The following is a 25,181-nucleotide window of genomic DNA, read 5'->3' as shown; positions in this document are numbered from 1 at the left end:
GCGTGGAGAGTTGTGTGTGGATGCCGCGGAGAATAGCGCGAAACCTCCACACATGCTAGGTCTCTGCGGTAACGTGCTCAACAAGCCACGTGATAAGATGCGCGGATTGACGGTCTCAGACGCGGAGGTAACTGAGATTAAGGCGAGTCACTACGCCACCATGAGGAATTAGAGCGCATTGGGAATTGGACATTCCAAATTGGGGAGAAAAATCCTAAAAAATAAAAGTAACCACTTTGCCCAAATTAAATGCTTGTAGTCTTGTAGTACATTGCTTGGAGTATGCTGCATGTAGGCTGGCATCTTAAACATTATAAATCATATTTTCAGATGTCAAGACATGCAGAAAATAACTACATTTTTCAAGAAACTGTCCTCCTGTGGCTAAGCCTTATCTCCTCCAACCCTAGCAATTGGACTCCACTGTATCTGCGCTTCATGAATGTGTCCCTCACTGTTGTTTATGTGCCAGCTGTCATGCAGTGTATCTGTACGAGGTGTAATGTGTTATTTCTTTCTCAGTGGATGTCTTTGCGTGAGCTGCTCTCACAGTGTGCTCGTCCTTTCTCTGTGAAAGAGCTTTGGGCTTTATGCTACACATGTCTCTCCACGCTGCAGACGTACATCGACTTACCAGGTGTGTCCTTTACGTCACAAATACAAGTGAAGCCACAGATTTTCTGCTTTGTCTTCGAAAAAGAAAGTGTTATATTATTTATTGTTCGGTAACACTTAGCAAAAACTTCAATTATGAACAAAAATCAGCATTAACTACAGTGTTGGGGGGAGTGTTTATTTTTGAAATTCTGTTTGATGCTAATGGTGCAGAAATTGCACACTTCAGCTTCAAAAAATGTGTGACCAGTTATAGCCTCTTGATAAATCTTGATGTTGAAACAAAAATGTTTATTTCAGTTATATTTGTCAATATCCATCCCTGCTCTGTTTACCCCACAAACTAATGGCAACATTTACTTAGTATATCTTTGCTCCATGTTTGTCTGATTTGTGTGATCTACAGCATCTATATTTGAATAATAACAGCTGTGCTCTTTATGTAAAGAATACCTGTGTCTGGACTCGGTGTATGTGGGCTGTGATGCAGAAGTGCTGTTTCTGAGACCTAAAAACACAGGTATGATCATTACAGAACACCTTATTACCATAACAACTGATAACTCTAAATAGCTATCAAAATGAAATGTAACAAAAGCAACTTTCCAAGCAGAATGACTCCCACTGCAACAGAAAGGCACAAATATGGGAGAATATCTCACTTAAAAATTTTGCCATAAATTGGGCCAGTCAGCAACGGTCTAGAAACCACCCAGAACACCTCATTATCATAGCAACTGATAACTGTTATCATTTGTCTAGGGAAAGTCAAAAACAACTTTACATGCAGAACGACTCACACTGCAACAGGCACAAATAGTGTAGAGCAGGGGTTTTCAAAATCAAAGACAGTGGGCTTCCCTTGTGACAGAACATACACGATGGACACGATGGAAAGAACATCATTTGAAATTCCAGTAACGGTCCATCTCAGTCAAACCAGTCAGAAGATCTGTAACAAAGAGGAGGAGTGTGTGTGTGTGTGTGTGTGGCGGGTGATGGGTGGGCTAAAGGACTACTGAATATAAACTCTTCTGGAATGTTTTTCACATACCTCACATATGTTAACAGCTGTGCGCAGCTGGCCACATCAGTGGATTCGTCGATCTAGAGTGCAAAAAATGTGCTGTGCCTGATGCTGTCTAACACATGCTCCTTCATATCCTGTGCCACGTCAGAGATGCGCCGACCCACTGTGTTGTCAGAGAGTGGAACAGAATCAAGCTTAGAAGCCGCTGCCTCTCCTACCATCAGGAACACATATCTTTGGCTGCCGGCTGAATCAATGTCTCTCCGATGTTATGTGCTTTGCCCGCCTTGGCAATATACATATTAATTATTTCTTTTTTTTTTTTACCACTCTCCGCCCCTCCCCTGACATGTTCTAGTGCCCCCCTGGGGAGGTGCGCCCCACACTTTGAAAACCCCTGGTGTAGAGTATTTCTCTAAAAAAGTAATGCATAACTCGGACAACAGCCTAGCAACCACCCATAAACCCTAGCAACCACATAGCAATGCACTAAAAACACTCAGAACACCTTAGCAATACCCTAGCAACCACTCAGAACACCCTAGTAACCGCACTGCAATGCGCTAAAAACGTACTCAGAATGCCTAAGCAACAGCATGAGCTAAAAATACTCATAACACCTTAGCAATGCCCTAGCAACCACCCAGAACACCCTGGCAACCCTATAGCAATGCACTAAAAACCACTAAGAATGTCCTAGCAGCACCATGTGCTAAAAACACTCAGAACACCCAAGCACCCGCATGCGCTAAACACTCGAAACACACTAGCAACCGCATAGCAATGTACTTAAAACCACTCAATGTCCTAGCAACCACCCAGAACAACCTATCAACTGCATAGCAATGCACTAAAAACACTCAGAACACCTTAGCAATGCCCTAGCAACCACCCAGAAGATGTTAGGAACCCCATAGTAATGCACTAAAAATCACTAAGAACACCCTAGCAACACCATGTGCTAAAAACGTCATGGTTACTGGTGTAACCTCTGTTCCCTGATGGAGGGAACGAGACGTTGGTGTCGATGTAGTGACACTAGGGGTCACTCTTGGGAGCCCGAGACACCTCTGGTCTTTGATAAAAGGCCAATGAAAATTGGCGAGTGGTATTTGCATGCCACTCCCCCGAACATACGGGTATAAAAGGAGCTGGTATGCAACCACTCATTCAGGTTTTACGCTGAGGAGCTGATATAAGGTCCGGCCATTTCAGCGGGTAGTTCAGCGTTGTGGCAGGAGGGACCAACGTCTCGTTCCCTCCATCAGGGAACGGAGGTTATACCAGTAACCATGACGTTCCCTATCTGTCACTCACTCGACGTTGGTGTTGATGTAGTGACACTAGGGGTCCCTATACAAAACGCCACAAGGCTGAACTGTGTTACGTGAACTGGCGGTGTGTGGTGGGCAGAATTGCTGTGTGCCTCAGAGCCAGCGCACCAGGTCGACACGTAACCTCCCCCAACACAGTTATGAGTGTCGAACGGCCCTTTTTTGGGGACAAGTCGACTACCCAGAGATAGAGACAGGCTTAACGCAGTCGTGGCCTCTTTCCCCTTCTCTTTTTCCACTCCCTAAAAAAGAAGGGGGATTATCTGACTGGGCCGCCAGGTCTAGTCGGGGGGTGTCCCTCCCAAGGGGAGGACACCGCGGAGACCACACCTCGCCCCAAGAGAGGGGGGGATATTTAAGTGGAAGAATACATCACATGGTCTTTCCAACCATGTGGAGAGCCTTCAAGGTAGATCCTGCCCAATGGGGGAGGAGTTACTACAACATGGAGACTGAGGGGCTCTGCCCAAGGAAGACACAGTTTGCCAGTAGGGAAATGAACTAGCGGAAGATATAGATCGCATGGGGTTAGCCTTTCAGGGAACCGCCACATGCGGAGCACCTACCCCAGAACCGGGCTCTTAGTTAGCGCGTGTACTGTAATGGCGTCAATGAGCCAGTGGGCGATCCTCTGCTTGGAGACAGCGCTTCCTTTCCGCTGTGCACCAAAGCAGACAAAGAGCTGCTCAGAGATTCTAAAGCTCTGCGTGCGATCCAAATAGATGCGTAAAGCGTGTACCGGACACAGCAACGACAGGGCTGGGTCTGCCTCCTCCTGGGGCAGTGCTTGCAGGTTCACCACCTGGTCCCTAAAAGGAGTGGTGGGAACCTTGGGCACATAGCCCAGTCGGGGGTCTCAGGATCACGTGAGAATAGCCCGGACCGAACTCCAGGCACGTTTCGTTGACAGAGAACGCTTGCAGGTCACCTACCCTCTTGATGGAAGTGAGCGCAGTCAGGAGGGCAGTCTTCAAGGAGAGTGCCTTAAGCGCGGCTGACTGCAAGCTCAAAGGGGGCTCTCTGTAGACCCTGAAAAACTACAGAGGTCCGATGAGGGAACAAGGCGCGGCCTGGAGGGATTCAGCCTCCTGGTGCCTCTTAGGAACCTGATGATCAGATCATGCTTCCCTAAGGACTTACCGTCGACTGCGCCGTGGTGTGCTGCTATGGCAGCAACGTACACCTTCAAGGTGGAAGGGGACAGCCTCCCTTCCAACCTCTCTTGCAGGAAGGAAAGCACTGATCTGACTGCGCACCTCTGGGGGTCTTCCTGACGGGAAGAACACCACTTAGCAAACAGACGCCACTTAAAGGCATACAGGCGCCTCGTAGAGGGAGCCCTAGCCTGAGTGAACATGTCTACCACCGCAGGTGGGAGACAGCTTAGGTCTTCCGCGTCCAGACATGGAGATTCCAGAGGTCTGGGCGCGGGTGCCGGATGGCGCCCCTTCCCTGAGAAAGAAGGTCCTTCCTCAGGGGAATTTGCCCGGGGGGAGCTGTCACGAGGAGCGTGAGGTCCGAGCACCACGTCTGGGTGGGCCAGTAGGGTGCTTACCAGGATGACCTTCTCCTCGTCCTCCCTGACCTTGCACAGGGTCTGTGCGAGCAGGCTCACTGGGGGAAAACGCATATTTGCGAATGCCAGGGGACCAGCTGTGTGCCAGCGCGTCTATGCCGAGGAAGGCCTCGGTGAGGGCGTACCAGAGCGGGCAGTGGGAGGATTCTTGGGAGGCGAACAGGTGCACCTGTGCCTGACCGAATCGACTCCAAATCAGCTGGACCACCTGAAGGTGGAGTCTCCACTCTCCCTTGAGGGTAACCTGTTGTTACGGCGCGTCTGCCGAAGTGTTGAGGTTGCCCGGGATGTGAGTGGCTTGCAGCGACTTGGTGCTGCTAACTCCGTTGGAGGAGACGGCGGGCGAGTTGTGACATACAGCGGGAGTGCAGACTGCCTTGGCGGTTGACATATGCTACTGCTGCCATGCTGTCTGTCCAAACTAGCACGTGCTTGCCCTGGATCAACGGCCGGAACCTCCGCAGGGCGAGCAGAATTGCCAGTAACTCGAGGCAGTTGTTGTGCCAACGCAGCCGCGGACCCGTCTAGAGGCCGGCGGCTGCGTGCCCGTTGCCAACAGCGCCCCAGCCCGTTTTGGAGGCGTCTGTTGTGACCACGACGCGCCTGGAGACCAGTTCTAGGGGAACACCTGCTCGTAGAAACGAGAGGTCGGTCCAAGGGCTGAAAAGACGGTGACAGACCGATGTAATGGCCACGCGGTGTGTCCTGTGGCGCCATGCCCGTCTCGGGACTCGAGTCTGGAGCCAGTGCTGAAGCGGCCTCATATGCATCAACCCGAGCGGGGTGGCCACCGCCGAGGATGCCATATGCCCCAGGAGCCTCTGAAAAAGTTTCAGTGGAACCGCTGTTTTCTGTTTGAACGCCTTCAACAGGCCAGCACCAACTGGGCGCGCTCGTTCGTAAGGTGCACCGTCAAGGAGACTGAGTCCAACTCCAAACTGAGAAAAGAGATGCTCTGAACCGGGAGGAGCTTGCTCTTTTCCCAGCTGACCCGAAGCCCTAGTCGGCTGAGGTGTGAGAGCACCAGGTTCCTGTGTGCGCATAACACGTCTCGAGAGTGAGCTAAGATTAGACAGTCGTCGAGATAGTTGAGAATGCGAATGCCCACCTCCCTTAACGGGGCAAGGGCAGCCTCTGCGATCTTTGTAAAGACGCGAGGAGACAGGGACAGGCCGAAAGGGAGGACTTTGTACTGATACGCCTGACCCTCGAACGCGAACCACAGGAAGGGTCTGTGTCGAGGAAGGATCGAGATGTGAAAGTACGCATCCTTTGGGTCTACCGCCGCGAACCAATCTTGATGCCGGACGCTCGCTAGAATGCGTCTTTGCGTCAGCATCTTGAACGGGAGTCTGTGTAAAGCCCGGTTCAGTACTCGCAGGTCCAAGATTGGCCGCAACCCACCGCCTTTTTTTCGGTACAATGAAGTAGGGGCTGTAAAACCCCTTCTTCATCTCGGCTTGAGGGACAGGTTCTATCGCGTCCTTCCGTAGGAGGGTAGCGATCTCTGCGCAAGGTAGCAGCGTTTCCGTCTTTCACCAAGGTGAAGTGGACACCGCTGGACCTGGGCGGATGCCCGGCGAAGTGAATCGCGCAGCCGAGTCGGACGGTCCGGACCAGCCCTCGTGACGGACTGGAAAGCGCAAGCCATGCGTCCAAGTTCCGCGCAAGGGGGACCAAAGGGACAACGTCATCGGATGTACCGGCAGGTGGGGCCTCGCGACGGGGCAGAGCTCGAGGTGCCACACCACATCGTGGCCGTGCTGAGTCCGAGGACATCGAAGCACTTACCTGTGACTGGGCGATCGACCCCGAAGGGAGGAGCCCAGCTGAGGCTTCCAACTGGACGAGCCCGCTCTCCGATGCTGCGCTCGAGAGCTCATCACTTTCGCGGGCTCCGAATAAGAGGTCGAACTCGCCGTGAGACGAGCCGGCGGACTCACCCGGAAGCCCGATTGGGGCAGACGAGCGTGCTGGGGAATGGGAGGTCCGCGGGGGGATACCCGGCGGAGGCGGTCCCATTGGGGTCCCCAAATCGCCCCCAGTGCTAGCCGCGCTGGCCTCAAACCCGTGGGTAAAAGGACCGAGGCGGGAGCCTCTGGGGTGGCTTGCTTTCTTACGAAGGCGAGCCGCGACCGCAACGTTGCCATGAACATATTCTCGCAATGAGAACGTGACCATCCACGAACGCTGTCTCCGCGTGAGCAGTGCCCAGACACGAAAGACAGTGATCGTGACCGTTAGAAGGCGAGAGATAACGAGCACAACCAGGAATAACACACAATCGGAAAAGCATCTTTAAAAAGACGCGTCTTTAAAAAGACGTTCCGTGTGTGCGCTCTTTTAGAGAAATATATACTCTTTTAGAGGGGAAAAATGCTCTTTCAGAAAATATACTCTCTAGTTTTTCTGCCGAAGCGCCCAGGGGCATTCTCTGCAGTGCACCAGTGCAGAGGAGGGAGAAGCCGCTGAAATGCGCCGTCAGATCCAGCAGGTGAATGAACAGTAGTATTCAGCTCAGCGAGCATGACCGTTCGGCTCCGAAGAGAAAATCTGAATGAGTGGTTGCATACCAGCTCCTTTTATACCCGTATGTTCGGGGGAGTGGCATGCAAATACCACTCGCCAATTTTCATTGGCCTTTTATCAAAGACCAGAGGTGTCTCGGGCTCCCAAGAGTGACCCCTAGTGTCACTACAACGACACCAACGTCGAGTGAGTGACAGATAGGGAACACTCAGAACACCCTAGTAACTGCATAGCAATGCACTAAAAATGAACTCAGAATGCTTAAGCAACGGCATGCACTAACAATGACTCAGAACACCCTAACAACAATATAGCAATGAGCTAAAAACACTTAGAACACCCAAGCAACCGCATGTGCTAAAAACCACTCGGAACACCTTTGCAACGCCCTAGCAAACACATAACAATGCACTAAAAACCACTAAGAACACTCAAGCAACCGCATGCGCTAAAAACACTTGGAACACCCTAGCAGCCATATAGCAATGAGCTAAAAACACTTAGAACACCCAAGCAACAGCATGTGCTAAAAACCACTCGGAACACCTTCGCAACCCCCTAGTAAACACATAGCAATGCACTAAAAGCACCCAGAACACCCTAGCAACCATATAGCAATGAGCTAAAAACACTTAGAGCACCCAAGCAACCGCATGTGCTAAAAACCACTCGGAACACCTTTGCAACGCTCTAGTAAACACATAGCAATGCACTAAAAACACTCAGAACACCTTAGAAATGTCAAGTCAAATTTATTTGTATAGCACTTTTCACAACAGGAGTTGTTTCAAAGCAGCTGTACATGAAATTATGCTATAATAGAAAATGAATGAATATAGAATCAGATTCAGAATGAGCTTTATTGCCAAGTATGCTTACACATACAATACATACTTGGTGACAGGAGCTTCCAGTGTACAACAATACAAAAACAATACAAAAACAGCAGTAAGACAATAATAATAAAAAATAAAAAATAGTTATACACATACATACATATACACACACACACACACACACACACACAGACACACACATACATACATACACACATACACATACGAAGTGCAATCGAATACAAATCTGTCATCTGTTATGTACAGTGCAAATACAAATCTGTTATGTACAGTGCAAATGTTTTTTTTTTTGTTTGTTTTTTTTTTCAGAGGTATGAAATGTCAGAAGAGGTTGAATGTGTTGAATAAATATTAAAAAAAAGACTAAACTGTGTATTGCACATAGTTATTGCTCAATGGGGCAATTTAATTATTCATGAGATGGATAGCCTGAGGGAAAAAACTGTTCCTGTGCCTGATGGTTCTGGTGCTCAGAGCTCTGAAGCATCGGCCAGAAGGCAACAGTTCAAAAAGGTAGTGGGCAGGGTGAGTGGGGTCCAGAGTGATTTTTCCAGCCTTTTTCCTCACTCTGGAAGTGTATAGTTCTTGAAGGGGTGGCAGGGGGCAACCAATAATCCTCTCAGCAGTCCGAATTGTCCTTTGTAGTCTTCTGATATCTGATTTCGTAGCTGAACCAAACCAGACAGTTATGGAAGTGCAGAGGACAGACTCAATGACCGCTGAGTAGAACTGTATCAGCAGCGCCTGTGGCAGGTTGAACTTCCTCAGCTGGTGAAGGAAGTACAACCTCTGCTGGGCCTTTTTCACAATGGAGTCAATGTGTGTCTCCCACTTCAGGTCCTGTGAGATGGTAGTGCCCAGGAACCTGAATGACTCCACTGCTGCCACAGTGCTGTTTAGAATGGTGGGGGGGGGGGGGGGGGTCAGTGTTGGGGTGTTCCTCCTAAAGTCCACAATCATCTCCACTGTTTTGAGCATGTTCAGCTCAAGGTTATTTTGACTGCACCAGACAGACAGCTGTTCAACCTCCCTTCTGTATGCAGACTCATTGTCATCTCGGATGAGGCCGATGACAGTGGTGTCATCTGCAAACTTCAGGAGCTTGACAGAGGGGTCCTTGGCGATGCAGTCATTGGTGTAGAGTTAGAAGAGTAGTGGGGAGAGCACACATCCCTGGGGGGCACCAGTGCTGATTGTACAGGTGCTGGAAGTGAGTTCCCCTGTCTCAATAGCTGCTGCCTGTCCGTCAGAAAGCTGGTAATCCACTGACAGATAGACATGGGAACAGGGAGTTGGTGTAATTTATTCTGGAGTATAGCTGGGATGATGGTGTTGAAAGCCGAACTGAAGTCCACAAAAAGGATCCTTGCATATGTCCCTGGTCTGTCCAGATGTTGCAGGATATGATGCAATCCCATGTTGACTGCATCATCCACAGACCTGTTTGCTCGATAAGCAAATTGAAAATCTCTGCTGGGCCTTTTTCGATAAGCAAATTGAAAAACCTCTGCTGGGCCTTTTTCACAATGGAGTCAATGTGTGTCTCTCACTTCAGGTCCTGTGAGATGGTAGTGCCCAGGAACCTGAATGACAGTGCTGTTTAGAATGGTGAGGGGGGTCAGTGTTGGGGTGTTCTTCAGGTGGGCCAACACCAGTCTCTCAAATGATTTCATGACCACAGACGTCAGGGTGACAGGTCTGTACTCATTAAGTCCTGTGATTTTTGGTTTCTTTGGGACAGGAATAATGATTGAGTGTTTGAAGCAGCATGGGACTTCACACTGCTCCAGTGATCTATTGAAGATCTATGTGAAGATGGGGGCCAGCTGGTTAGCACAGGATCGAAGACACGCTGGTGAGACGCCATCTGAGCCTGAAGCTTTCCTCGTCTTTTGTTTCCGAAAGATGCGGCTCACATCATCTTCACAGATCTTAAGTGCAGGTTGAGTAGTAGGAGGGGGGAGGGGGGTTTGCAGGAGGTGTTGGTGTTTGTGTGAAGTGAAGGTCAGAGTGGGTGTGGGGTATGAGATTGGGCCTTTCAAATCTGCAGTAGAACACATTCAGTTCGTCAGCCAGTTGTTGGTCCACCACAGGGTTGGGGGTAGGAGTCCTGTAATTTGTGAGTTGTTTCATGCCACTCCACACTGATGCAGGGTCGTTAGCTGAAAACTTGTTTTTCAGCTTCTCAGAGTATCTTATTTTAGCCACTCTGGTTTCCTTGTTCAGTATGTTCCTGGCCTGATTGTACAAGACTTTATCCCCACCCCTGTAAGCATCCTCTTTGGCCTGACGAAGCTGCCTGAGCTCTGCTGTAAACCACAGTTTGTCATTGTTAAACTTTAACTAAGTCCTAGTAGGAATGCACATATCCTCACAGAAACTGATATATGATGTAACAGTATCTGTGAGCTCGTCCAGGTCTGTGGCTGCAGCCTCAAAAACACTCCAATCCGTGCAATCGAAGCAGGCTTGTAGTTCCCGCTCTGCTTCATTTGTCCATCTCTTTACAGTCCTTACTACTGGCTTGGCTGATTTTAATTTCTGCCTGTAGGTTGGAAGAAGATGAACCAGACAGTGATCAGAGAGTCCCAAAGCTGCTCTAGGGACAGAGCGATATGCATACTTTATTGTTGTGTATCAATGATCCAGTATGTTCCTGTCTCTGGTGGGGCATGTAATGTGCTGTTTGTATTTGGGCAGTTCACGTGTGAGATTTTCTTTGTTAAAATCCCCAAGAATAATAATAACTGAGTCCAGGTATTGTTGTTCCGTGTCTGTGATTTGATCAGCCAGCTGATGCAGCGCCGCATTCAAACACGCGTTTGGCGTGATATACACACTCACCAGAATAAACGAGGAAAACTCCTGCAGCGAGTAGAAAGGCTTACAGTTAATAAAGAGCGCTTCCAAATTAGGACAGCACATCCTCTTTAACGTTGTTACATCTGTACACCATCTTTCATTGATGTAAAAACATGTTCCACCGCCTCTCGTTTTCCCCATTAACTACGCGACGCGATCTGCTCTGAACAGTTGGAAGCCCGGCAGATGTAACGCACTGTCTGGAATGGCTTCACTCAGCCAGGTTTCTGTGAAGCACAAGGCAGCAGAGGTTGAAAAGTCCTTGTTTGTGCAGGTGAGGAGATGTAGTTCTTCCGTTTTGTTAGGAAGAGAGTGGAGATTCGCAAGATGAATGCTCGGCAGCGTTGTTCGAAAGCCCTGCCGACGGAGTTTGACCAGCGCACCAGCTCGTCTTCCTCACCTGCGTCTCCTGAACAACAAAGCCGTGCCTCCAACTAAAATGTCTAGCAAAATGTCTGAATATTCAAAAACCCCTGACTGTCTGGTATAAGCAGTTGAATGTTCAGCAGTATGTCTCTGGTAAAACTGACTGGAAAAAGATTACTAAACACAGGACAAACAAACAAAAACAACAAAACAATAGGAGCGCTCCACACCAAGGCATCCATCTGCGGCACCATCATGAATATAATGCCAATGTTAGTTATTTATGTTTTCTATGTAGTTTAAGAGAGTGTTGTCTCTCCTTTGATCAAGTTGATATAGGTATCATTCAGTGAGGAGCATCACAGTCTGGCTGGAAGCTTATGGCAGGTCATTTTAATGAACTCCATCCTGAGCCTATGCTTCAGACAGTGGCTCATGAAGAATCCCATATCTTTGAGTTTGCATCAATTCATCCTCTGTGAAGTCTGTCTTTATAGACTGAAGAGAAGTCTGGTTGGCACATGCTGCAGTTGGTCATCATCACTCAGTGACACAGTGGGAGTCAGACATCGGGCAGGACCGGAGATGGATCTGGCAGGCTCTGGTAACCTCTGATATAATACAGAGGTTTTGACAGTGAAAGAAATAGAATAAAATTAGTGTAGATGCCATTCAAATTAAAACAGGGTTAAAGAATAAGAGAATTGTTTTCGTTTCCGGCAGACATAACTAAAGCAGCATAACTATGAATTGAGGGATAAATTAGGTGTATTCCTGGCTGAATAGATAAGTCTTTAATCTAGATTTAAACTGAGAGAGTGTGTCTGAGTTCCGAACACTGCTAGTAAAACTATTCCATAGTTTAGGAGCCAAATATGAAAATGATCTCCCTCCTTTTGTGGATTTTGATATTCCCTGTATTGTTAACATATCGTAATGAACATGATGGATTATAGCGTGGTAGAAGGTCACTTAAGTACTTTGGAGCTAGACCATTCAAAGCTTTGTAAGTATTAACAGAATTTTAAAATTAATAAGAAACTTAACAGGTAGCCAAAGTAACGCCGATAAAATGGTGATATGATCGTATTTCTTGGTTCTAGTCAGCACTCTTGCTGCTGCATTTTGAACCAACTGAAGTTTATATATTAAACCTGCAGGACATCCACCTTGTAACTCAGTCACAGCTCCTGTTTCTCAAGGTGTCCCTCAGAGTTCTGTTCTTGGTCCACTGCTCTTCATCACTAACATGCTTTCCCTGGGTCACATCATCCACCGGCATAGACTCAACTTTTACTGTTATGATGATAACACAGCTTTATATCAGTTCAAAACCCACTGCCCTCTTCCCCACAAGCTCCTTTTCTACATGTATCAATGACATCGATACCTGGATGACCAATAATTTTCTCAAACTTAACACTGACATAACTGATGAACTTTTAGATGGTTCCACAAATCTTACATCTCGCCACTCTGATCAGTCTGTTGATATTGATGGTGTCCTGGTCAGACCCTCCTCTGCAGTCAGAAACCTCGGAATTATTTTTTATTCTTCACTCTCCTTCCTCCCTCACATCTCTTCTCTCAGAAAAGCTGCTTTCTTTCACCTCTGAACATTGCCAAACTTCACCCCATTCTCAATATAAAAGATGCAGAGACTCTTGTTCACGCTTTCATCACTTCACGACTTGACTACTGTAATGCCCCTTTTCTGGTCTCCCCATCAAAACAATCAATAAACTACAATACATTGAGGATTCTGCAGCTCGGGTTCTCACTTATTCCAAGAAATCTTCTCAGATCACCCCCATTTTACGTAGACTGCACTGGCTACCTGTCTCTTACCACATTCAGTATAAATTACTCCACACTACATTTAAAGCTCTGCATGGTCTTTCCCCTCCATACATATCAAATCTTATTCATCCCTACACACCATCTCGCTCACTCAGGTCCTCTGACTCTGGTTTACTACTCATCCCACATTACAAGCTAACATATCTGGGTGCAGGGCTTTTAGCACTACTGCTCCAACATTATGGAACTCTATCCCACAATCCCTCCATGATCTCAACACCATACATGATTTCAAAACTAACCTCAAAACATATCTCTTTGCCCTATGTCATTCTGACTCTTCATTGATCTGTTGTTCTTCTCTAAAAAAACAAAAATTTGTATATATGCTTGCTACTTGTAAAGCGACCTTGAGTTTGTAGAAATGTGCTATAGAAAATAAACATATTTATCATTTATTAAGAGTCAGATTGTATCTTAGTGCTTATTTTTTGAGGTTTTTGTTAAAATAATTAGTACTTTTGTTTTATCGGAATTGAGTAGAAGGAAATTTCTATCCATCCACTCTTTGTTATCATTTATATACTCAGTAAATTTGGAAAATTGTAAGTTTTCGTTGAGTTTCTAAGAAATATAAAGTTGGGTATCATCAGCATAACAGTGAAAACTAATTCAGGGGAGCATATATAGGGAGAAAAGCAGAGGCCCTAAAACTGATCCCTGTGGCACTCCATACTTAACTTTAATTTGACAGTTCCTCATTTACATAGACAAAGTGGCAGTGGTCAGAGACATAGGACCTAAACCAAGCAAATGCCTGTCCACAAATGCCAACATAATTCCCAAGCCTATCCAAGAGAATGCCATGATCAATGGTGTCGAAGGCAGCACTAAGATCTAAAAGCACTAGAAAAGAAATGCAGCTGGGATCAGATTGTAAGAGCAAGTCATTTGTAACTCTGATAAGTGTAATCTCTGTACTATGATGAGGCCTAAATCCTGACTGAAATTCTTCATATATACCATTTCTCTATAAAAATTAACAGTTGGGAGGACACTGCATTTTCTAGTATTTTCGACATAAATGGGTGATTTGAAATCGGTCAATAATTAGCCAATACTCCTAGATAAAGCTGTGATTTCTTGATAGGCGGTTTGATAACTGCCAGTTTAAAGTTTCTTGGAATATTCCCTAAGTATATTGAGGAATTCCACTTTTAGAAATTTAGTTGGTATTGGGTCTAACCTACATGTTGTTGATTTTGATGTTTTGATCATTTTTGTCCTTCCTAATCTATAACAGTGAAGGATTGAAGTTGCTTGTAGGGAATAATTTTAGTCTTCTGGAGTGCTGTGGCTGACGGATGCGTAATTCCAATTTTGTTTTTTATGATTTCGATTTTATCAGTAAATAAATTCATAAAGTCATTACTACTATGTTGTGACGGAATATCTGGTTCAGCTGAAGTTTTATTCCTAACCAATTTAGCCACAGTACTGAATAAACATCTAGAATTGTTGTGGTTATTTTCTATGAGTTTCATGCACTGCGAAATACCTTTAATTTTGCATTCTTCCACTTCCACTCCATTTTCCAAGCTGCTCTCTTTAGAGCACGAGTGTGATCAATGTACCATAGTGCGGGATTTTTCTCTTTAACTTTCTTTAATCAAAAGGGGGTGACACTATCTAGAGTACCAGAGAAGAATGTATCCATATTTTCTGTGACAACATCAAGTTCTTCTGAACTTTTTGGCGTAATGTGTATTTGAGACAAATCTGGAAGGTTTTTAATGAAGCTATCTTTAGTAGTTGAAAGAATAGTTCTACCTGAACGTTAACGTTTCGTAGATTGATTTACCTTTGCTAAGTGCAGCATACAAGAGACGAGGTTATGATCTGAGATATCATTGCTCTGCGGCAGAATTTCTATATTATCAACATCAATTCCATATGACAAAATTAGATCTAGCATATGATTTTGGCAATGGGTTGGACCTGTCACATTTTGTCTAACCCCAACAGAGTTGAGAATATTGATAAATGCTAATCACAGTGTATAATTTGTGTTATCTATGTGGATGTTGAAGTCACTGAAGATTAAAACTCTATCCACAGCAACCACTAGATCTGAAAGAAAATCAGAAAATTATCGAATTAATTCAGAATATGGCCCTGGTGGTCTATATAATGTTGCAAGAACAAAAGACGACAAATATTTTTTATTTATATCTGACGATGTCACATTAAGCAGTATCAGGCCAAAAGAATTAAACTTATATCCAGACCTTTGAGTAACACTTAAAAAATCACTGTAAATTGTAGCAACACCTCCTCCTCGACCTTTCAGATGAGGTTCATGTTTATAACAATAACCTGAGGGAGTAGACTCATTTACACTAATATATTCATCTGGTTTAATCCAGGTTTCAGTCAAACAGAATGAATCCAAACTATGATCTGTAATTATTTAATTTACAATTAGTGATTTGGATGAAAGCGGTCTAATGTTTATATGATGTTTATCTTCAGGTTACTTTTTGTTATTTTCAAGTTTGACATCAATCAAATTTTTTCTAAATGACTTAATGAGGGTTTTGTGTTTGGTGGTTCGGGGAAAAGACACGGTCTCTATGAGATATCTAGGTGATACAGTCTCTATGTGTTGTAGTTTATGTGATCTGTGTGATGTCTCAAGGCAGCTAGTAGATGTTCGGATTAGCCAGTTTGTCTGCTTCCTGACCTGGACCCCAGTTAGTCAAATACTATCATTATTAAGACTATGAGCCATATTACTAGAAAGGAGAGCGGCACCTCTCTTTAGCAGGTCAGATCTTCCCCAAAAACTTCCAATTGTCTATGAATCCTATGCTATTCCGATGCCCTTACAACCTCATAGTAATGCACTCAAAACACTCAGAACACCTTAGCAACTGCATAGCAATGCCCTGGCAACTGCCCATAACACTCTAGCATTGCAACAGTGAGTTTTGCATGGGCAAACACTTCTATGTTTTCTTCAGAAAAAGTACAATTTTAGCTATTATTAATATTATTGTTCATATTTCACAAATTTCCATTCCTGTTGTCCTTCACAGCTTCCTGTGATGTATTTTTCTTGGCTCCTGAATTTCAAGAGCACGGAATTGTGACGGAAAAGGTTTGTCACTATGGCAACCACTTTCTACTCTGTAGTTACATGGTTTTGTCCATTCATATAAATGTGTTTTTACAGTAAGTTTTCACTCATCTCCAGGCATGTGTGTACGGGATCGCTGCGATCCTCTGGGCTACAGCCAAGTTTCATTTGTCTGTAAATCAAAAACTGGCTATGCCGAGAAAACTCAAGAGACTTCTGCTAGAGATGGCCAAACGAACACCGATCGAAAGACCATCTATTGAAATGGCGAAAAAGGTGCTTGAGAATAGAATTAGAATCTATGTAACATGATCACTTTTTGTCAAATTGGTGAATCTAATAAAAAATGACAAGAAATGTCTAGGTAATATTTAAACCCAAAATCTAAAGAAGAAAAAATAAAGTAAGAATTATTACAATAATATACTGTAAGAGCTAGTAAGAAAAATAATTATATATATATATATTGCACCAAGAAAATTAAGCCAATTTTAAGGAGCATTAAAATGTGACAATTTTCATTGTTTCCTCTCCCCAATTGTCAGTAGCCCACGATAATGCGAAAACAATCTCATAATAATTTTATACGGAAAAAAATTGCCTATTATTTTATGTGGGACAGTCATATATATTTTTTAAATTGATAGAAATCATTTTTATGCAATAATTATTCAAATGGTTTAATTATTTCACTCATAGTTTGATCATAGTTTTAAACGTAATAATTGTAGATTTTTTTATAAAATATTTTCATAGTTTAATATTGAAAATCTGGGTCTGGGACGAGGCTAAAATAATCAAATCTGTACATAAAAGACATTTGAAAAGTACCGAAAATAAATGATGCAGGCCTGGTGAAATGTTTTCAATTTAGTTTTAATGAGACTGTTCATTTAAATAAAAAATCAACCCCTGGGACATAAAAGTGCCTGAAGTTGAAGAAACACCCATATATGTATAAATAGTTTCCAAACAGGATGATTTTCATTACTGTATGGTAATAATGTGAACTGCATTTTTTTGCTTTATAGTATGCAAGAAATATAGAAATTGGGGTTCAAATTTGCTTAATTGACATGAAAATAATGTCAAAAAGCAAATCTTAATCCAAAAAATTGGCTTCATTTTCTTTATGCAAATTATTATTTCTTATTTCTTTTTGTTTTTGGTGTGAAATGTTACCTGGACATTTCTTCATGACATTCACCCATTTATCTCATTAATTATGATGAGCTAATGTAATGAATGCATCTTCTGTTTCTTATGACCAATTGTGATTCAGCCATAGAAATACTCTGTTTTTTGCTGTTGTAGCTGGTAACATATGTACCACGTTATGTACGCTGTGTATCCGGTGTTAATGTGGTTTATGTGTGCTGTTCAAATTTAGTGTTGCCGTGACTACCTCGCCCGTCAGGGTACTAATGCAGAGACGGTGTGGACACAACTCATCACAAGAGTTCAGCAGGTAAACCTTCACATCATCTCTCCAGACACTTCATTTGGAAGATCTCCGAACATGCAAGTCTCATGATAGCGAGCGTCACGCAGGAGTTTATTCATCCTGTTATCTTTCCAATTTAGTGAGTTCTCAGTGCAGTTTACTCTCCTCTTCCCTTCTGTGTAAATTGTGTACTTTAAATGTGGCGTGCACTTCCTCATCCCACATTAAACATGCCAGTGAAATGAAACAGACGCCCTTGTGGGCACCTGCCGATTTAGAGTCATTTCTATTCAATTTACACATCTTTTGAATATTATTTGGAAGCTATTTATATATTTCAGTATACTGTAAATCTCCCCTTGTCCAAACGCTCTTCTGTATCTCTATTCTGTCTTAATGCATGAACTTTAGTCAGCAAGTTTCTCATTGCAAGTTCCATTTTCATTGAAGGCTTTCGTCGGGAATAGAGCAAACGAGGAACCGTCTTCTCCTGAGTGTGCTGAAAGTCCTCCTGATCCACACTTGGGAGAAGTTAAGCGAGGTGCAATTGAATCACATACTCTCATTCTCTCAAATTGCACTTTTAACAGTAAGGTTAAATAATCCTGGTTATGATTCTTCAAACTCGAATGTTTATGGACCTTGTGTTTGTTCGGTATTATTATGCAGGTTTGTTTGCTCGTGTTGTTTTGATTCTCTCAGGTTTTGTCCCGTTGGCAAGTGAGGGCAAATTTGCCCCTGTAGCCGGTCCGGTTCCTCATATTTACCCCGTGTCCTCCACCTTCATCAACCTGCCTGAGGCCTTCAGCTCTCCTGCGACACACTTCAGCCCCATAATACTGACTCAAGAGGAGCTCCTTCATAAAAACACCCCAACTGTTCCCGAATCTGAGCGGTAGGTCTTTTAAAGGAGATATGATTTCTGTTTTGTTTAATGATCTTTTCAGACTTGGAAGTAAACACAAGCTTGAGCTTCAGTCAGTAGAGCTAACTGAAAATGCCAGAGAAACTAAATTTGAATTGTTCGCTTAAATGTTACCAAAATTTCAATTATATTCAAATTTTAAAGACATTATTTCAGTCAAGGGAAAGCTACAGGACATTAGTGATCACCGGAAGTCCACAAGAGGGCGCAAAAAATAAAAATACAAACCAAACTGCACAATGTTATATTGAATAATTGCGAAAAAAAATGCATAACAAAAATGCATTCCATTTTAAACTATACTGCATAAAATTATTAAATCAAAGGATTTTTAGCCAGTCCATATTCTCAAATCTTAATCAAAAAAGTAAAATAAGAAAATAAATAATTAAATAGACAATTCTATGTAAATTTAGTGTTGCACGATATACAGAGGCCACGGTACTCAAGCTTTAAAATACCAGCAGTACCATGGTGTTTATCATTAATTACAGTTGCATGAAGGGTAGTAATGCTTCCAGGTGGTAGTGGTGTTTTGTTGAACTCAGTTAAACTCAGATATTCATGTATCCAATTGAAACAGACTGATATTGACTTATTCAGATTTTTAATAATAAGTCCTTTCAACTTGGCAGAGCATTTTTAAATGCACTGCTTAGGGGCCTCAAAACTCCTCTTTAAAAAGTTGACATTCTTTTAACCTTACACAGCATTTAAAAACATAGTTCTCTTGTGGTCAAATATGGTTTTCTGTGAACAACCCCTTGTGGTACGAGAGACATTCATTGTCAGTGCTTGGCACACATCTACAATTCAAATGCACAGTTTTTGCATTCAAATGTGCAACTTTATTTTAAATGCAACAGATATTCAAATTTCGAGTTTTAATTTGACAACCTTATCAGTTCATGCTCTCCTTCTTTTGACCAGTCAGAATCATGGTGACCATGACCATTTCAGGCCTGTATAAGGATGAGTGCTTGCGATTTTGAACGTCCCAGAATTGCACAGGCCATGTTGATAATTCTTCAAATCAGCCAATTTTCGGGGGCCTGGGTAGCTCAGCGAGTATTGATGTTGACTACCACACCTGGAGTCGCGAGTTTGAATCCAGGGTGTGCTGAGTGATTCCAGCCAGGTCTCCTAAGCAACCAAATTGGACCGGTTGCTAGGGAGGGTAGAGTCACATGGGGTAACCTCCTCGTGGTCGCTATAATGTGGTTCTCGCTCTCGGTTGGGCGTGGTGAGTTGTGTGTGGATGCTGCGGAGAATAGCATGGGCCTCCACGCGCACTACGTCTCCACGGTAACGCACTTAACAAGCCACGTGATAAGATGCGCGGATTGACGGTCTCAGATGCGGAGGCAACTGAGATTCGTCTTCCGCCACCCGGAATGAGGCGAGTCACTACACCACCACAAGGACCTACAGCGCATTGGGAATTGGGCATTCCAAATTGGGGAGAAAAGGGGAGAGCCAGTTTTCATAAAAATGATTATATTTCTCCGTTAGGAATAAGGTTTTACTGTGTAGTCTAGAGAGAGAGGGAATTATCTTTAGATATCCGTTGATATGTATCTGGGGCTTTTTACAAGTTTTCCCTATAATTGAAACCCTTTTCTAGTTTTTTTGTCCTTGTTATTTATTTCGTAGGATTGCCAGCAGACACGCTCTTGAGGACGTCACATCTGAAACTATTCTGATAGAGTCAGAACAACAGGAAGAGAGAGACTTTAGGGATGATTTGTCTGTTTTAGACCACTATTCTTCATCATCCAGTAGCAAGACTCTTGTTAATTCCTCTCCGCCTCCAATCACTCCCCAAACAAAAAATCAGGAAATCGACACCCATCCAGATTTCCCCACCTTATCACATGCTAATGGGATTTGTAACAACTTCCTGTTACAGCAGGACCCTCAGACAGGCCATCTCACCCTACTTCCTGTACAGATTGCTGTGCTTCAGCCAATCACAGGCCTGGATCTCTTAAAAACAGAACCACTAAACAAGAAACTAATCAAACTACCATCTTCTGGAATATCAGATGACAATATTAAGAATCAGAGAGGGAACACAGGAGAATCACATCCTGTTACCTGCATAGATGACTCTGCAATGTCACCTGAGCCCGTGACCTCTGAGAAGGGAAGCCAAAGGGCAAATATGAGAGTTCAACTTGCACCTCACTCTGCGAAAGACACCCTGACCCTGTCTACAACATGCAAAAGATTTCCCTGTTTGCAACAGGTCATTGATCTAGTCAAAGAGGAGTTTGCCTTTGATGGCTACCTGGACAATGGAGTGGAAGATCTGGCTATGGGTAACTGTTTTTTGTTTCGTTTTTATTTTTTTATTTATTTTGTTTTGTTTTTACTTTGTTTCTTTTTTGCTTTGATTTAGTTTTATTTTGTTTCGTTATTTGTTTTAGTTTTGTTTCTTTTTGGGTTCCTTCTGTTTTGTTTTAGTTTGGCTGTAATGTTTTTGTTTGTTTTTTTTTTTTTTTTGGTATACGTTTTTTGTTTTGTTTTTTGTTTAGTTTGGTTATTTCAATTTTTGTTTAGTTTTTCATTTTATTTTATTTCGTTTAGTTTATTATTATTATTATTATTATTATTATTATTTAATTTTGTTTTGTTTCTTACTTTTGCTTTGTTTCTTTTTGCTTTGTTTTTTTAATTTTTGTTTTATTTTGTTTCGTTTCATTTTGTTTTGTTTTGGTTTCATTTTATGTTTTGTTTTGGTTTATTTTATTTTTTGGGGGGGGTATTTTATTTTGTTTTCTTGTGTTTTTTTATTTTTTGGTATAATTTTTTAGTTTTTAGTTTTGTATTGGTTTAGTTTGGTTGTTTTGTTTTTTGTTTCATGTTTTGTTTAGTTTGTTGTTTCAATTTGTTTAGTTCTTTTGTTAAGTTTTTTAGTTTAGTTCTGTTTCATTTGGACTCACTGAAAAGTTAGAAATATGTTTGAAGAGGAAATTTTGAACTGTTCTTGTAAAACAAAAAGTTGCTGATTGGTTGAGCCTCGTTTGAAGGTATTGTAAAAAAACAGATATATGCACCTGTGATCGCACATTAGTTGAATTCTATATTAACTGTATATTCATCATTCCCAATGATTATATGAACATGAGGACTATTTCAAAAACCATGAAGTCTATGTAAGAGGGGGCAACATATTTTCTCATTTACCTTTAGAATTGTCTTCATCATTTTTGTAACTGGAAGACAAGAGCTGAAGACTGTGTTGAATATGCCTTTATTTTGCACTGATGGTTTGTTTGTTTCTAGGAGAATACATCTTCACATTAAAGGACCTCCAGTTTGAGACCTTCTGTCGAGCAATAACAGAGAAGTTCTGTGATCTGTACTGGAAGCAGAAGCTGCTGTGTGATCTACACTGTATAATTAACCAGCATTCATGTCATCTGTGAGTATCAGAAATGAGTAACTATAAACCCTGACATGTAACACTCCATTTGTGGAGATTTCTTTATTCTCTTGATCTCAAATATGAGTGTCACCACCACCACAATGCTAGGGTGTCCTAGGTGGTTGTAGCACATTGACATGTGATTGCTAAGTTCTGGGTCAAAGTCATCAGAGTCGGCTTGGGTCCCTCACGCAATGTAACTTTGTTTTATCATCTGCCAGAGAAATTTCAGTTAGGTTTGTTTTGGGGTTTTTCTGAAAGATCAAAATGGACAATATCTTGTGGCTTTAATTAGAATTTTAGTCACATGAGACCATCACAATACACCCTCAAGACACACACATTTCCACTTCTCATATCATCAACATTCAAGGCACAATAATAATTTCAAAAAGCTCTTTTCCTCCTTGTGGTTGGGCATTTTACATGCAGAAAGGTCCCTATGGAAACAGATCCGGCTCAAGTGGACATTTCAGAGTGCTTGAGGAAACACTTAAGTCGTCTCCAGCGAGATCAGTCCGCTGTGAAGGAGCAGCCATGTTCTTAATCCACGTTTGTCTCATTTTTCAGAAAAATAAATCTACATCCTTAAAGCAAAGCAAATGTTCTTGAGGAGGAAAATTGTGGAAGATCTTACACAATTGGAAGTCGTAGGATCTTACACAATTTTGCTTCTTAAATAAATTTAACTTGATTTAAGGATGTTTACCGGAAAACAAGAGAGAAAATTATTTTTGCAGTGTATGTGTGTCCTCAAGGGTAGGGACACCAATAACACTCATTTCTGACCTTTCTCATCTGCGTCGTCACATGAAAGCAGAGAGATATGAGGCGCTGTTGTTTATAGACACAATCGGCTCTTTCTCATGGCCGGATCACATGCTGTAAGTGTCAGAGCCGACGCTGTGAGGGAAACAGAGCGTGAAATGAGTCTGAAGGGAACGAGTTCTTGCTGCATGAGGGCATGCTGTCTGAAGGGTTAAAACAGCAACGCAGGTATTGCGACAGGTGGAGACTGCAGGTGCTGGAGGTTTCGCCATGACACTGAACTTCAGCTGGTCTGGAATCAGGCTCAGATCAAAAGAAGCATTGATTCAGAACTCACAGTGGGTTTTTTGAAGCATAAAGGAACTGTTTTGCAATTTTATGGTAGGTAGTTTTGAGATAAATAACAGGTTTTTTACTGGTTTAGTAGTTTGTGTACATTATCTGATGGTTTGTTCATTGCAACAACAAATTTTTTTTCTTACTTAGTATTTTTGTCTTGCTTTTCAATAAAAATATCTACAAAAAAAAAAAATGCTTATTAAGCATTTATAAGATATTATAAGAAAAATAAACTTGTTTTCTGTCTGAATCAAGTTCTTTTCTTACCCTACTGGCAAATAACTTTTTTCTTGTTATAAGCATTGACATTAATACATTTTGTTAGATTTCTCTGAAAACCAGACAAAATATCTATCTGCTTTCAAGTAAATGTATCTGTTTTAAGAATGTTTACATATTCCTAATGGAAAAGAAGAGAAAATACTCTGTAAGAAAAAGTGTTTGTTTTTTTTGGCAGTGTTCGTGCTTAGTGTGTCTATACTGCAAAAAAAAAAAAAAAAAACATAATCAGTTATTTCGTCTTCTTTTCTGCGAAAAATATCGAAACGTCCTTAAAACATATTATATAATATAATATGCATATTTTAAAATATTCAATAAATATAATATAATATAATGTAATATAATATAATAATCCTTAAAACCATTTCCAAATGATTTTTGAACTTTACTAAATTGTGTTCATGCAGTTTTCATGCTTTCTGTCTACACTAAAAAAATAAATAAAAAAAAATCTTAATCAGTTATTTTGTCTTCTTTTCTTGGAAAAATATCTAAACATTCTTTAAAAAATAAAATAATATAATATAATATAAAATGCATATTTTATAATATTCAATAAATATAATATAATATTATATAATAGTCCTTAAAACCATTTCCAAAATTGTATTTATTTATTTTATTTTATTTTTAAGCATGAACCTTACTAAATTATGTAAGATTTATGCTTAAACGAGAAACATTCAAGATAAATACTGTAAATAATGTGTGCAATATTTCCCAAGAGTAAATGTATCTTGTTTTAAGGATGTTATTTTTATTTATTTATTTATTTATTTTTGGCAGTGTGTTAATTTGTTTGTGGTCTCTTCTGAGGGCTTGGAATGCACTGTGCTGTTTTTGTCCACTGATTGGATTTGCTTAGTTGTTTTGAGCGGTTTAATGTTCTGTCTCACAGATCTTTGTTGTTATCATGTCTCTCTCTCTCTCTCTCTCTCTCTGTCAGAGTCTCTGATCAACAGCTCTCCTCAGAGCCAGTGAAAAGGGCAACAGTATCACTGCAGCGTGCCAGACGGAGTTATTCCAGTCAGGAAAACAGTCATCTTGACCACAATACAAACCTCTGCTCCTCTCAGCCTTTAGATCAACCAACGCCAGATGAAAACAAGCAGAACGAGATAAAGAAAGAACTAATCAAATTGGACTTATTCAAAAACAGAGAGACAGAAGACAAACTTGAGCTTAAGGAGACTGAGTTTGACACCAGAACGGTGCTTTGGAGAGGAGAGACACAGGAAGTGAGATCAGAGGAACCCCAGTATGTCAGCAAAGGTAGGATGCCCCTGTTGTCCCTGACGAGTCGTTACCATCAACTTGAAATCAAAACTGACTCTATTTACTTTCTTAATACATACTCCTGGTCTTATTGTGCGTGATTCATCAGTGCACATGATTCCAAAGAAAACATGTTTGTCTTTGTCATCTTTCATCAAAATGTCATACATTTTACTGTAAAATATTCAGATAAATACAAATATATACAGTAAGTAGTTTGAGAGTGTGGGGAGAGCGACTCGATTGCGTCATTCACAGTGCATCATGGGAGTGTGAGTCGCTGCAGAGCTCTTTTAGTGCACTTTATTCAACGTGATTCTCTGATTGGTGGATCTTTCTCTTCAGGATCATGGGTAGTGTAGTTCTTCACCTGGAATTCCATGTTTATACCCCCCAGTAATTTAATGCTGATTAATTTTAATGTAATAAAGAATTGTTCCCATTGGGATATGTGTTCATGTTCTGGAGGGTGAACTTGACCTTCAGTCTCCAAATCCCGGTCAAAAAGCCTCCTCAAAAGTGTGTTTCGGCAGTGTTTCAGGAGGAGAGTAGTCTTCCACAGTCCACTGCAAGCTTACATTCAGATCTGACTCCTTTCTGGTATGAAACA

At 42.2% G+C, this 25,181-nt stretch overlaps 1 protein-coding gene across 3 annotated transcripts in view; it reads left to right on the top strand.

Moving 5' to 3' along the window:
- Positions 1–25,181, top strand: part of LOC127414355 (kinase non-catalytic C-lobe domain-containing protein 1) — a 79,663-nt gene that overhangs the window by 19,357 nt on the left and 35,125 nt on the right. For all 3 annotated transcript variants that reach the window (XM_051652328.1, XM_051652327.1, XM_051652324.1), the window contains 10 exons: positions 523–637; positions 1,064–1,135; positions 16,068–16,129; positions 16,226–16,384; positions 17,499–17,576; positions 18,003–18,093; positions 18,255–18,447; positions 20,131–20,798; positions 21,766–21,904; positions 24,243–24,568. In XM_051652328.1, coding sequence (XP_051508288.1) covers positions 523–637; positions 1,064–1,135; positions 16,068–16,129; positions 16,226–16,384; positions 17,499–17,576; positions 18,003–18,093; positions 18,255–18,447; positions 20,131–20,798; positions 21,766–21,904; positions 24,243–24,568 — 1,903 coding nt within the window. The remainder of the gene's footprint in view (positions 1–522; positions 638–1,063; positions 1,136–16,067; positions 16,130–16,225; positions 16,385–17,498; positions 17,577–18,002; positions 18,094–18,254; positions 18,448–20,130; positions 20,799–21,765; positions 21,905–24,242; positions 24,569–25,181) is intronic.

Source organism: Myxocyprinus asiaticus, chromosome 23 (assembly GCF_019703515.2).
Source record: "Myxocyprinus asiaticus isolate MX2 ecotype Aquarium Trade chromosome 23, UBuf_Myxa_2, whole genome shotgun sequence".
NCBI classification, from domain to species: Eukaryota; Metazoa; Chordata; class Actinopteri; order Cypriniformes; family Catostomidae; genus Myxocyprinus; species Myxocyprinus asiaticus.
Note: the sequence above shows the minus strand (reverse complement) of the source record. Positions and strands in the feature narration are given on the sequence as shown.